The sequence below is a fragment of the Pinus tabuliformis genome, chromosome 6 (assembly GCF_031772625.1).
Source record: "Pinus tabuliformis cultivar Carrire ecotype Pingquan chromosome 6, CPIR1, whole genome shotgun sequence".
Lineage (NCBI taxonomy): Eukaryota > Viridiplantae > Streptophyta > Pinopsida > Pinales > Pinaceae > Pinus > Pinus tabuliformis.
In genome coordinates, this window is record NC_142292.1 from 971,869,124 (window position 1) to 971,883,517 (window position 14,394).

The 14,394-nt window shown below is 37.3% G+C and overlaps 1 protein-coding gene across 1 annotated transcript in view; it reads left to right on the top strand.

Moving 5' to 3' along the window:
- LOC149262233 (Transport protein particle (TRAPP) component) overlaps window positions 1–14,394 on the top strand; it is a 228,954-nt gene that overhangs the window by 103,012 nt on the left and 111,548 nt on the right. Inside the window, exons 3-5 of the mRNA XM_089423728.1 lie at window positions 9,446–9,534; window positions 11,375–11,438; window positions 11,674–11,751. Of these exons, the coding sequence (XP_089279854.1) occupies window positions 9,446–9,534; window positions 11,375–11,438; window positions 11,674–11,751 (231 nt within the window). The remainder of the gene's footprint in view (window positions 1–9,445; window positions 9,535–11,374; window positions 11,439–11,673; window positions 11,752–14,394) is intronic.

Genomic DNA, 14,394 nt, shown 5'->3' on the forward strand with positions numbered 1-14,394 from the left:
ATAGCCTTCTGTAAGAAGTCTGGGATTAAGAGGGATTTGATAGTCCCATATAATCCCGAGCAAAATGGAGTTGCAAAACGAAAGAATCGATCCATTAAAGAAAGTATTAAAGCAATGCTACATGATCAATATTTGCCGAAATTCCTATGGGGTGAAGCAACAAAGACAACTGTATACATACAAAATCGAAGTCCCCACAGGTCACTAAATAACTTGACTCCTGAAGAAGTATTCACTGGGAAGAAACCAAGTGTGGATCATCTCCGAATTTTTGGTTGTCCTGTCTATATTCATATACCTAAGGACAAGAGAAAGAAGTTGGATCCATCAGGCATGAAGGGAACATTTGTTGGCTACAGTAACTCTTCTAAGGCCTATAGGATCTACATAAAGGAAGGACACCAAATAGAAGTCAATCGAGATGTGATATTTGACGAAAGTATTGCATTCAAGAAATCAAAGGATCTCCCTATGGACTTTGATGATGAAGAACTTCTGGTATTTGAAGAAGAAGTTACAAAGGAGGAAGAAGAATCAAATCATGAAGATGAAGGTCCCAGTGAGCCTATACAACTTGTAGTAATCCTTGAAACTAGAAAGAGACCTAACTGGTTGAAGTCTACACTACTTGATGCAGAAGGTCATGGAGCAGTTCAAGGCACATTCAGGGAAAGCAAGAAGCCCAAACGATATTCTGGGTATGCAACCTATATGACGAAGTTGATAGAAGCAGAGCCATCCACCTTTGAAGAAGCTGTCACACACCAAGAATGAAAGGATGTCATGAATGAAGAGTATCAATCGATAATAAAAAATGGAGTTTGGGAGATCGTACCTAGGCTTGAAGACAAATCTGTGGTAACTTCCAAATGGCTCTACAAGATTAAACATGCAGCAGATGGAAGTATTGACAAATATAAGGCAAGATTTGTGGCTATGGGCTTCTCTCAACAAGAAGGCATTGACTATGAAGAGACATTTGCTCCAATAGCAAGGTATACAACTATACGTTGATTGGTATTTTTGATAGCATCGATGGGATGGAACATCCACCAAATGGATGTCAAGACTACATTCCTGAATGGCACAATTGATGAGGAAGTCTATATAGAGCAACCCTTGGGATTTGAAGTTAAAGATAGAGAGGCATATGTTTGCAGATTGAAGAAGGCATTATATGGCCTCAAGCAAGCACCAAGGGCATGGTATGCTAGAATGGATGCATACCTACAGAGATTAGGCTTCACAAAGAGTTTTGCTGATCCAAACCTTTACATTAAGGTTGTGAAGGGAGAGCCGATAATCATTCTTCTGTATGTGGATGATCTTCTCTTGACAGGTGTGGAAGGTCAAATTGAAGAATGTAAGAAGCATCTAGCAACAAAATTTGACATGAAGGATCTAGGGCTGATGCACTACTATTTGGGACTAGAAGTCTGGCAAGGACCTGATGAGATCTATCTAGGTCAAGGGAAGTATGTGATCAAGATGTTGAAGAGGTTTGACATGATGGATTGCAAACCAATGACAACTCCGATGATCACAAACTTGAAAAGACTAAGGAGTTCTGAATTGAGCCCTGTGGATCCTTCTAGGTATAGACAATTGATTGGCTCACTGATGTACTTGGTGAATACACGACCAGACATATGTTTTGCAGTAAATGTTCTCAGTCAATTCCAAGTGGAGCCGAAGCATGATCATTGGATAACAGTAAAACATACACTGAGATATCTGCAGGAACAATCCACTACTACTTAAAATATGATAGGAGGAATGATGCCTACTTGATTGGATATATAGATTCCAACTGGGGAGGCAGTGAGCAGGATGGAAGGAGCACTACAAGAGGATGTTTTAGTTTGTGATCCTCTATGATGTCATGGATGAGCAGAAAGCAAGACACGTTGCTTTGAGTAGTGCTGAGCTTGAATATATAGCAACCTGTGAAGTAAGCAGAGAAGCTGTCTGGTTGAGGAAGTTGCTGTCCGACTTATTCGAAGGACCAATGGACCCTACTGTGATACATTGTGATAACGCCAGTTGTATAAGATTAAGACCCAGTGTTTCATGGAAAGACAAAGCATATAAACAACAAGTATCACTTCATTTAGAAGCTAGTACAAGATGGTGTATTGTAGCTACGATATATCTCCATTGATGAACAAGTGGCTGATATTTTGACAAAATCTCTTCCTAACAAGAAGCTTGTGTATTTGAGAGGCTAGCTTGGTTTGGTTGATATATCCTCCCTGGTTGAGAGGGAGAGATAGGCACATCATTCTTCTCTGCACTTCGAAAGAAAGAATGGAGGTTTGGGTAAGCATCTAGCATTTGATACTCTTTGAGGTTGTGTTGAGAAATCTAGGGCATCGAGATTAAGTGATTTCTCTTCTATTGATAACTGCTTGTGAATGTTTTTTTACTTCTTAGATTAGGATCTTCTTTTACTTATGTTATTATAGTGTTATTCTTCATCAAACAACTACCAATTCATAAACCATAAAGAGACAAGAGACACTGAATATAGGCTATCAGCTAGGGCTAAAACCTCTCCCACTTGAGAGGAAAACCTGAACAAATTCTTCTTCTTATAAAGACTTCAATTGACGAATACCAAGACCAAGACCTTTGACCTATTTACCACTCCAAGACCAAGACACAAAATTTCCTTGATGAGATCCTTAGTCAAACTTTTGCTCCTTCCTCCTCCTCGGCTACTCTTCAACTTTGGCTTCCTTATGCTTCAGACCTGCATCTTATTTCGTCCTCCTTGGAAACCCTAGTTACAGCACATGTGGTGATCTAACCCCTTAATCTCCTTCGCTTGGGTAGAAAGGCTTCCTTCTTCAACTTGACTTGATGTATTAGCTTGTATACACCTAGATTCAGCTTTTAGCATAGCAAGATAGACTTCGACCTTTTCTGCAGCAATAACAATGCTTTCCTTTGCACGTGTGAGTGGAGATCAACCCAAACATAGTCCCAAACACTCCTAAAGACTCTGCTCTTCTTCTTTCTCTCTTCGTTGATGATTAGGCTCCTTCATAAGTGATCTTTGCCCTCCTTCATTTTAGACCGAACTTGCTTCACCGAAAATTCTGCCTTCTGAAATGAGGCCGAGCTACCTATTTATAGTTGTTTGCCCATGTATATAAGTCGACATGAGTTGAGTGAGAACCGACATGTCTTTTGATGAAGATCTTTTATTCCATCTTGTAGTCGACTTGTAGGAGGTGCCTTTGCTTGGTCTTGGAGGGCCTTCTTATACATTTAAAGACTCACACAACAATGTAACATGCCCAAGAAGGGTCCTTCATACATGACATTGACTCAAATTGACTTTTATGACTAGATGACAAAACCTAAAGGTTCACAATGGGAACCTTAACTAAAATAAAATTCCTTGATCATGAAATCCATGATTCAAGTACTAGAAAAATCGTTTTATTTTATTCTTACATCAATTACATAAAATCACAATTACACATGTCATTATGAAGACCGAACCTAGTTACACTTTTCAACAGGATGTAGTAGGGCATCCAAGATAAGAGTAGTTGTAGAGGACCGATATTCTTTGAGGACTGGCTATCCAAGATAAAAATAATCTTGGTGGAAGTTGGAACATACTCTGAGAGAACCTGGGTGGGGTATGTTTCGAGAGAGACAATGATGATGGTGTCTATAAATCATTTGTCTTGCCAGCATTGTGCTCTGATCTTATGGAGAGATAGAACTGTTAGTTAAGGCCTTGCTATATGACAATGTTGGTTGAGATGATGCTAAATAGATGGGTTACCAATCCGACTCTTCTTAGTAGATCTCTTCAGATTGAGAATGCCCATTTATGAATACCTCCCTAGTTAAGATGGAGTGTTGAAAAATGTGTAACTAGGTTTGGTCTTCATAATTATAAAATGTACTTTTGATTCTTGTATATTGTAAAATGAAAGAAAAATATTATTGTTTGTGGAACATGGGTTTCATGCTCAAGGTCTTTTATTTTAGACGTCAACCTCCCATTGAGTGCTTCTAGAATTAGTCCTAGGTCAAGAAGTCAAAGGAGTCATTGTCATAAGTTGAAGACCCCATTGGGCACATTGTAACTTGTAAAGAAAATTATTTTTGTCATTAAAAGCGTCAAAATACCCTTCAAGACCAAGTCGGCCTGGATGCTGGGAAGTCAACGTAATTTGAGGAACCACGTCCACCTTAAGAAGCCTAAATAAAGGAGGGAACTCGACCTCCTTAGAAGACATTCATCACTCTCTCATTCAAGCGAAGGAGGAAGAGGAAGAAGGCAATGAAGAAGGAAGAGGACGAAGAAGACTTGCTTCTGGGCTATTTCTTTGTCACACATGTGAAGGAAGGCTAGGATTTTTCTTTTGCAGGTTCGATCTTGAAGAAGGAAGAGAAAGGTCAACAAAGGTCACATTAGGCCATCCTCAAGCACCAAAAGAAGGAGAAAGCCAAGCGAAGGTCTGAAGAAGTCTTGGAGGCCAAAATAAGCTCACACGTGTGGTAGCAATTGCTGTTGGAAAGGCCGAAAATTTTAGACCTATAGTAGAGGCTGAAATTCCTAAGCTAGGGGTCGAAGTTGTGCTACTGGAAGAGATTTGTCTCGGTTTGACTTGGACAAAGGAAGCACATCATCTGGAAGGGTTGGACTTGTTCTTGGTGCGTATTGGTCTTGGTTTAGAGGTCTTGGAATTCGTCAATTGAAGAATCTATAAGAAGAGAAGAGATTTGCTGGTTTTCCTCTCAAGTGGAGAGATTCTGGCCCTAGCTTGCAGCCTACATTCTGGGTTGTTCTTCTTCTTGTTTTGGTAGCAATTTGATGATATACAAACATAATAATAAGTAAAAAGCGGAGAATTCACTCTAATCATTGTCCTATAGATTTCTCAACATAACCTTGATCTAAGGTAAACGGCTTTGGTGGTCCTGAGGTATCCCTTTCTCGGCCTCCTTGTAGTAACAATGGCCTTCTGATCACAATGGTGTTGTATCCCTTGAAATGCAAGAAGGTCTCTTGGATCTTCTTGGAAATTAACCAAGGTAGATTTCGGCCATAATCTGTATAGTGACTTGGCTTCTTAAGAAACTCCAAATCTGAGATTTTCAGCGTTCAAGTGTTTTGAGGTTCGATCCTGAGGAGGAGTATTTTGGCCATCTTTAATACTCCTTTTATTTCATAGGTTTCTGGCTTCATTGGACTTCTTGATAATGTACTTGTATGGAGGCAAACAATTGCCTAGATCTCCAACTTCGTTACTTGAGGTATCAGTCCCGAGGCTTCTATGAGATTTTCGGACCCTTGTGGTCTTTTTGAATTTTATGTTTGAGGCTAGAACTGAGAAACTTTTCGGCCTCTTTAGGATTTCTACCTCTTCAAATCTCACGATAGAATTCTACAAGTTTTGAGTTCTATTCAGACTCCAGAGCCTAAGGTCTTGAATGCAAGATGAAAAACTTCAATCCTTAAAACATGATTTTCTTTCTAGCCGAGAAACTAGGGCACTTTTCATAACAGGTTCTCGGATTAGGGCTTCCTTTTCTTCAAATCAGGGCTGCTCTTTCACCAAGCTCTAATACCATGTTGATTTTTTTAAGAGTTCTCCAAACTGATAATTGTTTCTTATAATTATTTCTTAGATTAATCTTATCTTGCATTCATTGTTGATCATAAAACAATTACACAAAGAACTTCAACAAGAAAAACAATATGCCAGTAGATCATAAAGAGACAACCACACAAGAACACATTATTTTACCCTGGGAAAACCCACATGGGGAAATACCCAACAACATTTTCAATAGAGAAATCTTCAATTCAACAGAGATACATCTTAGTCAATAGCTAGGTCAAACCTGGTCCAACCTCCTAGTAAAGTCATCTGCCCACAAAAACTTTGACCTTGCCTCATAAATGATGCTTTTGCTGGCCCTCATGGATGACACTTCGCTGGCTCAGAATAGTCCCTTTGCTGGCCACAAAGTTGACCTTCTTTACAGCCTCAGAGATGACTTTTTCTTGCGGCCTCAGGAGTCAGAACTTTGTATGCTTGCCACAGACCATGCAAATATTCAAGAGCAAAAACAAATCCGAATTGCTTCAAATAATGACAATTTGCTACCTCAGAGTAGGCCGAATCACAGAAGATAAGATGTCCCAATTACATGTTCAAATGTGGAGGAATGAGAGGTCTTTATATAGTTTTCTGCTTTGCCAAATGGGTGCATCTTTGCTTGGAGCCAACCTGAACATTTGAAGGGCCAACTTGACTAGGAGGCCAACTTCATTTATGGAGCTAAAAATTTAGCTTAAAAAAATTCAAATTTTCTCCTTTTACAATCGACATGAAAAACATGTCATTTTGGTATTTTCCTTTTGACTCTAGCATGAAGAATATGCTTATAAATATATCAAATACGTTATGAAGACCGATCACAGTTACAAAATCCAACAAATTCGACCTACTTGAGGCCCACAATTCGTGTGATGAGGTGGGCTGCCCAATCAGCCTTCAAACTGATTTTTAAGTTTAACTGAACTTTGACTTGAATGATGACTTTCCACGTCATTTTGGTGTTTGAGACACATTTATGTGTCCAACACTTTATATTTTTTTGGATTTTCTTGCCACTTTTTGCCACTTAGGAAAAGTGGGTTTTCATGGGGTGTAATTGATTTTTTGATCCCCAAAGTGTACCTTACAATAATGTTGGGATGGAGAGCATGAATTTTGAGTACTTATACGGCCCCAAAATCTTCTAGGCTCACTTATTTACAATTTTACATAAAAATTAATTAAAAATCCCATCCTGCGAGAATTTTTAATAATTTAAAAAATCCTATAAAAACCTAGTCAAATTCTGCGACACTTTAGATATGACCTAGCATGGTAATATACATCGACCCTAGGCATTAGGACGAACCCAAGGCCCAATTATCAAGCCACACTCCAGCTTTGGAGGTATGTGAGTGAAAAAACTCAGCTAGTTATTCATCGCTGAAAAGCGAGAATAATTAGTTAAGTGAAAAAAACACTCTAGAGTGGACTCACTTGATGATCGGGTCCCAAGTCGCCTAAGCCTGTTACAAAAATTCATCATGCTAGTGACATTTAATACAATTCTCCGCAGGATTGCGAAATTTGAGAGAGAGAGAATGTAGAGAGAGGAGAGAGAAAGGGTCACAGGTGCCCTGTTGACTTCCGAACTTCTGAAAATTTTGATGAATGCCTTGTACATTGGGCCATGGGGTCTTTAGATTCTGCTAGGTACAACTTAGCAGATAACATGCCTTAAACCTAAAGGCGAACCCTGGACAAAATTGATGTAAGGCCACTTTGCCAAGCCTGGTAAATGAGATTCAGAGGCTGTTCACATAACTGCTATAACAGGTCAAATAAGATAAAATTAGCTGTAAAGTTTCAGTTTGTTAATTTTAAGGCAGGTCCTGAGTTAATCAAAGATGAAGAAAGTTATGCAGCTTCTTTAAGTTAAATGTGTTTTATCATTTTATGTGACATAATTCCTTATCAAAACGTAGTGCTAAGCTCCAGAACTTCTGCGGAATTTTGATAGAATTTACATTATTATATCTCTCACTGGGATATGGCCCATTATTATATATTTCTCTGGAGTATGGCTCAATATCAACCAATATAGAAATATTAATAAAAACAAACCATGCTATGTTTTCTGATTCTGCAGTTGCTTGCTGGTGAAAGGTTTTTTGAGAAATCGTTTAGAACTGCCTTTGTTTTATTCTTGTTCATTATATTGCGTGTCTACTAAGTTTGTCTTGTGTCAATCCTAAAACCAAGAATGTCCGAGATGAATATTCATTTTTTCTATATACATAAATTTTTATATGTACCTCTGATGTGCCCTGCTCCCTTGTTTCAAACGTTGTCGCACCTGTAGTTGTAGCTGTACACCCTGGCAAGATAGGTTTAAAAAGTGCTAAAAGGTAATTTTGTTTGATGAACTATCCAGCAAATTCTATTTCTGTTGTTAATCGAAAATTTCTGTTGAAACATTCTTGGTCAAAATTTCAATGAATTTCAAGCAAGAGCTTTTATTGTATATAGAAGCATACCTTCCCCTATTATTCTGTACATAAATGTTTTCATTTTCTTTTGTGTATTTTTAAGTCTTGTTTTTTGGTACTTGTACTTGCTAACTATGCCTTAAACCTAATGGCCAACCCTAGACAAAATTGATGTTGGGCCACTCTGCCAAGCCTGGTAAATGAGAGTCAGGGCCTGTTCACATAAGTATTAAAGCAGGTCAAATAAGATAAATTTATTTGTAAGGTTTCAGTTTGTTAATTTTAAAGCAGGTCCTGAGTTCATCAAGGATGAAGAAAGTTATGCAGCAAGTTAAATCCATTTTTTGTGACATAATTACTTATCAAAATGTGGAGCCAAGCTCCTGAACTTCTTGTGCATTTTGATAGGATTTTCATTGGTATATGTCTCACCGGTGTGTGGCCCATTAATATATCATCTCTGGAGAATGGCCCATTAGTATATCCATCTCTGGAGTATGGTCCATGTTAACCAATGTAGAAATAATAAAATATTAATAAAAATCAAACCATGCTATGTTTTCTAATTCTGCAGTTGTTTGCCGGTGAAAGGGTTTTTTGAGGAACCACTTTGTTTTATTCTTGTTCATTATATCGTGTGCCTACTAAGTTTGTCTTGTGTCAAGTCTTAAAGCCAAGAATGTATGAGATTTATGTTGGTATGATGTTTGGTGGAATATGTAAGTAATGCGAGATGGGACTCTCACAATTGTCTCATTGAGGTTTGAAATTTGGTCTAAACGGATTCCTATTTAGAATTATCGGCCCTTCCAGCCCAGAAATTTCATTCTAAACAACTTTTCATTTATACATTTATCCTGTTCTGGCTATTTTGATCAGCTGAGAAATATTCTTGGTCAGAGATAATCTTTTCAAGAAAGACTCATTCTACAAGAATGTATATTTAAGCAGGTTAAAGAAAGAATGTACATTGTACATTCATACATTGGGCATAAATATAACGGTTTCAAAGACTAAGAGAAGTAAAATATTGGAATGCAATAATGGTGGGTTTATTTCACAATGCCTAGAAATAATTGATTCAGGAGTATAGAAAGCAGTGTGTTAAAAAAACAGGGAAATGCCGTTGTCTGTTATTACTTCTTTCTCAGGAAGTGGTATAAATATGATAATTCTGATGCTCGACTCTCTTCCATTATATAGCTTATATGAAGCATAGCTATCAAAATAAGGAATAAATAAATTTCTGGTTCTTACTAGATTTGTTTTCTGTGATATGCCAAATTCCTGTTTCGGACAATGGGCAGATACTTACAATTAGAATATTATACAGGTATTTAGTCTGTTATATAACTGAATTGATGCATGTATATATGGATGCAGGTTAGTCTGAATGCATTTGCATTCTTGTTTTCAGAACTTGTGCAATACAACCAAACCCAGGTTGACAATATTGCTGAACTAGAACGCAGGTCTGTTCATTGGCCTTTTGCAAAAGATTTTTCTAAGCATTTATCAGTTATGGCTTTTAATGAGATTACAATAATAAATCTTGCTGTGAAAATCAACATGTTTGACAATGACATCCTGATTAGGATTCATTGACTTGGTTTACTGGAAGAGACAAGTTACATCTTGGGTTCCTTGATAATTTTCTCTCAGCATAGGATCCTGATTCTGGCTTGGATAATATAACGTTTAGGAAAGGATGGACGCTATTTTATCCATTAGGTGGTTGTAACTTTTTAGTATCTGTTTGCTGTTGTTCACAGATTCAGGTCCCATGAAATTTCACCACTTCGTACAGACCGCAACATATTCTTAATGCCATGAAGGGATGCACTGGGCTAAAGTTGTGTTAGATAATGTTCTTAGGTAAACAAGAAAAATATCTGAAGATTATATATTCAGACAGCAATCACATGAAACTCAAAGAGCTTTTATAAAGAGAACCCTGACATTGATGAAGTGTCTCTGAGTGCAACACTTAGTGAATAATTATATGAAAATATAACAATTAAGACGATAGAATTATGAAAACTACAAGATAATAACCTACTTGGTAGGACCTAGAATTCATTGTTCAATTTGCTTAGGATGCAGGCATCAAAATCTAAATACAGGCAACATTATCTTTGTCAGTCCTTTCACACACTTGACTAAATCTATAATCTCAGTAACTGTCAATCTCTTCTCTCTTGTATATAACTTTGAAGCAACCTTTATTCCTGGAACATAGTTTTCTATCTAAGAGTAACCTTAGTAACATGGCTAATCTTTCTTGATAGTCTATTATACAAATTTGAATTTATATTGCATAGATGACTTGCTTTTGAATTGAACACGGTTGACTAGAAGAAAATTTTAACAAGAGACAATACACAATACACGATGACATCTTATTTGGATAAAGAAACTAATAGGCAGCTTGTGAAATTTGGCAAATGGCTAGGATGGAATTATCAAATAGTCTTTTTATGATCTTTTGTTTTCTTGATCGGTAAATTATGCTTACCATTTATTCATGAAATAGGCTTGCTTTACACTTGGATGCTATGACGGAGAGTTATCTATTCTATCAAAGTCATCCAGGACATGGACTTGGCCTTGTCTGTTTGCCAAGGCTCAATTTGCCTGCGTCCCATGAAAATTTTTGGGGTGTGCTCTAGCTGTCTCAGGGATGCGCCTCCCTCTCCCTGGTGTTCTCCCGTTCCAAAAACCAATGCAACTTAGGAATTTATTCAAATAGTACCTCTCTGAGCACTTAAAAGAAGGATTTTGGCCCTTGGGATAGTATTTAGCAAAGGTTCACATTTAAAGTTTGAATGGTCTGAGGGCTCTATAAATCACTTCTTTCTTAATATGAAACCAGGCCCTCTGACTGGATAAAATTTTACCTTAAAGAGGGTAAGCATTTACCTTCCTCCCCCCTTCTTACCCTAGGGTCAAAGAGGACAATTTTCATGGTGAACCCATATGTATATATGGGTGTGGGTGTGTTGCAGGGTCAATATCGTCTCACCAAGTTACACATATAATCAAAGGGAAAAATTTGGGGTTGTTAGGCTTTATATACTATTAACGTCCTCAAAGTATTAAAGACATTATGTTACTTGTTGCAAATATGGTTTTTTGTTAAAGAACAATTGTCTCACAAATAAGTAGCACGTGTTATTTTGCTAAAACATTCCAGAAAATGAAAATTAAAATACTCTCAGTTCTGAGTCATCATATCCCCATAGATAAGGAGGATTCCTGTTGAAAATTTCCCGCATCGATGATTTGTTTCGTTGGTTTGGATGCCAAGAACAGGCTAGAGGATGCTGGTTATGGTGTGGGATTAAGAGTACTGGAGCTACTTTGCCACAGAGAGAAGGTGGATTCTATCTGCTTGTTCTTTTTATAATAATCAGCTCCTGCATTTTAGTTGTTCTCAATGTATCATGCAATTTTTTTTGAACTAAGTTTTTTCGTTTTGTGGTAGTTCATTCAAGAGATACACACTATTTCTTGTTTTCATTTAATAGGATGTGTACTATTTTTTATTTCATTAAGGAGGATGTATTCTATTTCTTTTTTTCTAATGCCTCAACCAATCTTATATGATATAGGGGAACAGGAGGGAGACACGATTATTGGGCATTCTTTCCTTTGTACACAGTACAGTATGGAAATCTTTGTTTGGAAAGGTATTCTCAAAACTAGTAATAGAAACTTGGTATGCTGGATTCCATATTATTTGGTGTAAAAGGAGTTTTTCGAAATATGTCTTCCAACATCTCTAGAATCGTGGCATATAAATCCATAGTTTACTAATTGGGAATGCAGACTGGACCTGAATTATCGTGTGTGTGTGTGTAATATATATTGAGGTGCAGTGGTAATGTATGTGAAATATGGTTACAACCATAATTGGAAAATATTTTAAAATATAAGGTGATTTTGTTTGTTGTTTCGTAGATGTGCTTTGTGAAGGCCTTCGTCCTATTTCTAGGATTTTGAAAACACTGAACCTTTCTTGGTCAGTCCAAATGGAGTCAACATGCAAGTTAAAGTTTTGTATGGTGGATAAAGGAAAAGACTTTGTAGATGATTTCATATACTGGACCACTGTACATTGTAATAGGAAAGCATAAAGAAAGTAAGACACTTGAGGATGCAGGTTATGTGATTAAGTGGATAAGCATGTCATTGTAATTGTATACTTGACAGAATTTAATTTGTATTGCCGTTCTATGCCAGGTAATTTCATTAGTTTTCAGTTATATTTTGTGCAATGGCAAATAGTCTATTCTTGCTGCCTTATAAAGTCTAAATTTTGACCATAACCATGTTCTCCATGCAAGTAATGTTCCACAGGGATGTGTGCGCTGGTTTGGGGGGAGGAGAGAGGGAACTTTTCCCCACTGTGGGGATGTGTTTCCCCAAAAGGGGTGCTTGTGGGCATCCCCCCAGAATTTTGCCTGAAAGCAATAATTTATGAGTTGGGATATTTATCCCTAGGGCCCTATTAATGCTATGTGATTAATGGTAATGTCAAATTCGTAAAGTAAAAGGTCATCTTTTTACTTAAATTTTTAACATTGCCAAGGATGTTTGAGAGTGGTTCCAATCTCATTGGATTTCCTATGGGAATAGTGGAATTCTATATTCCACTCAAAATCAAGCAGTTTTAACAGTTTTGAGGATTTCAGGATTGGGGGGATTGCAATGTTTGTATTGGATTCTATCATGTATGATGTTGAAAAGTTTAACTAGGTTCTGTCTTCATAATGACATGTAATTGTAATTTTTCTGTAAATGATGTAAAGAAGAAAAATAAAATTATTATTGTAATGCTTGCCTCATGGTTTCATGAGCAAGGGATTTTATTTTTAGATGGCTCCCATTGTGAGCCTTTAGGATTTGTCAAAAAGAGTCAATGTCATGTATGAAGAACCCTTCTTGGGCATGTTACAAATGTATATGAGTCTATAGGATTGTCAAGTAGCCCTCCAAGACAAGCACAAGCTATCCCTCTTCAAGTTGGCCTCAAGATAAAATGAAGATCTCATGTCGGCTTCACCTAAATAGAGACACAACTGTTCGTATGATTCATGTCGGCTTATTTATGATGGACAAACTACTATAAATAGGCACCTCGGCCTATTCCACAGTGACACAGTTCAGATAACTCTCTGAAATTCGGGTGGATAGTTGCAGTGACTAGTTCGGATATCATTTCAAGAAAGAAGCTCGGATAAGGGTACACAGAATCTCGGTCTAATTGCAGAGATCACAATGCGGATTGGAGCAGAGAAGTTAGACACAGTTTCAGTCACATATCATAGTATGGATTAGTGCTATTTCAGATGACAAGGTTCAATAGAATCACATAAAGGAGGTATCTCTATTTTAGTGTCATTACAACAATTAAGAGAGGGTCATAGTGCAACTCGGTGTAATGACAGTGATGAGGTCTCAGGGATACTACAGTGAAAGGATCTCGATGCCATGACAGAGGAAAGATAATAATGCAAAACACAGTAACATGGATCCTAGTATGCTAACACAGTGAGAGGGAGAACAAACATGGATGACTTGATGGAAGAATCTCTGAAGGAAGAATATTGACTGTCAAGAGAACTTGTGTCTTGGTCTTGGAGTGGCAAGTAGGTCAAGGGTCCTGGTCTTGGTATTCATCAATTGGAATCTTTATAAGAAGAATTTGTGCAGGTTTTCATCTCAAAGAGTGAGAGGTTTTGGCCCTGACTTATAGCCTGCATTCTGTGTCTCGTCTATTTATGTTCATGCATTGGTAGCTGTTCGATGAAGAAGAACACTAATAATCTAAGTAAAAGAAGATCCTAATCTAAAGAAGTAAAAAGGACTCACAAGCGTTACTAATTGAAGAGAAATCACCTAATACTTGATTCCCTAGATTTCTCAACAAGGGTATGGAACTAGCATTTAATCAAGAACACCTAGCCCTCTATGTACCTCAATGTTGTTGGCATTGTTGTTGAACTCTTCTGTCATCACCCTAGTAAAATTGTACCTATCACTAAAACAACCTCTCACTTTGACATGTTAAGCTTTTTCTGGCTGATTTTAATGCTTAGAGCAGTGCTGATGATATCGCTGATTTTCATAAATATCGCTGATATTTTCGGCAAAACAAGATATCACCAAGGAAATATCACGATATTTTCCACTTTGAAAATATCGCGATATTTTCGAAATATCAGCAATATCTCGACAAAATATCTCGTGACGATGCAATTTGTCATTGGGCAAGCTAGGCCACGACTACAAAACCAGATTTTTGAGTTTTATTTGCTCAATTTGCTTTG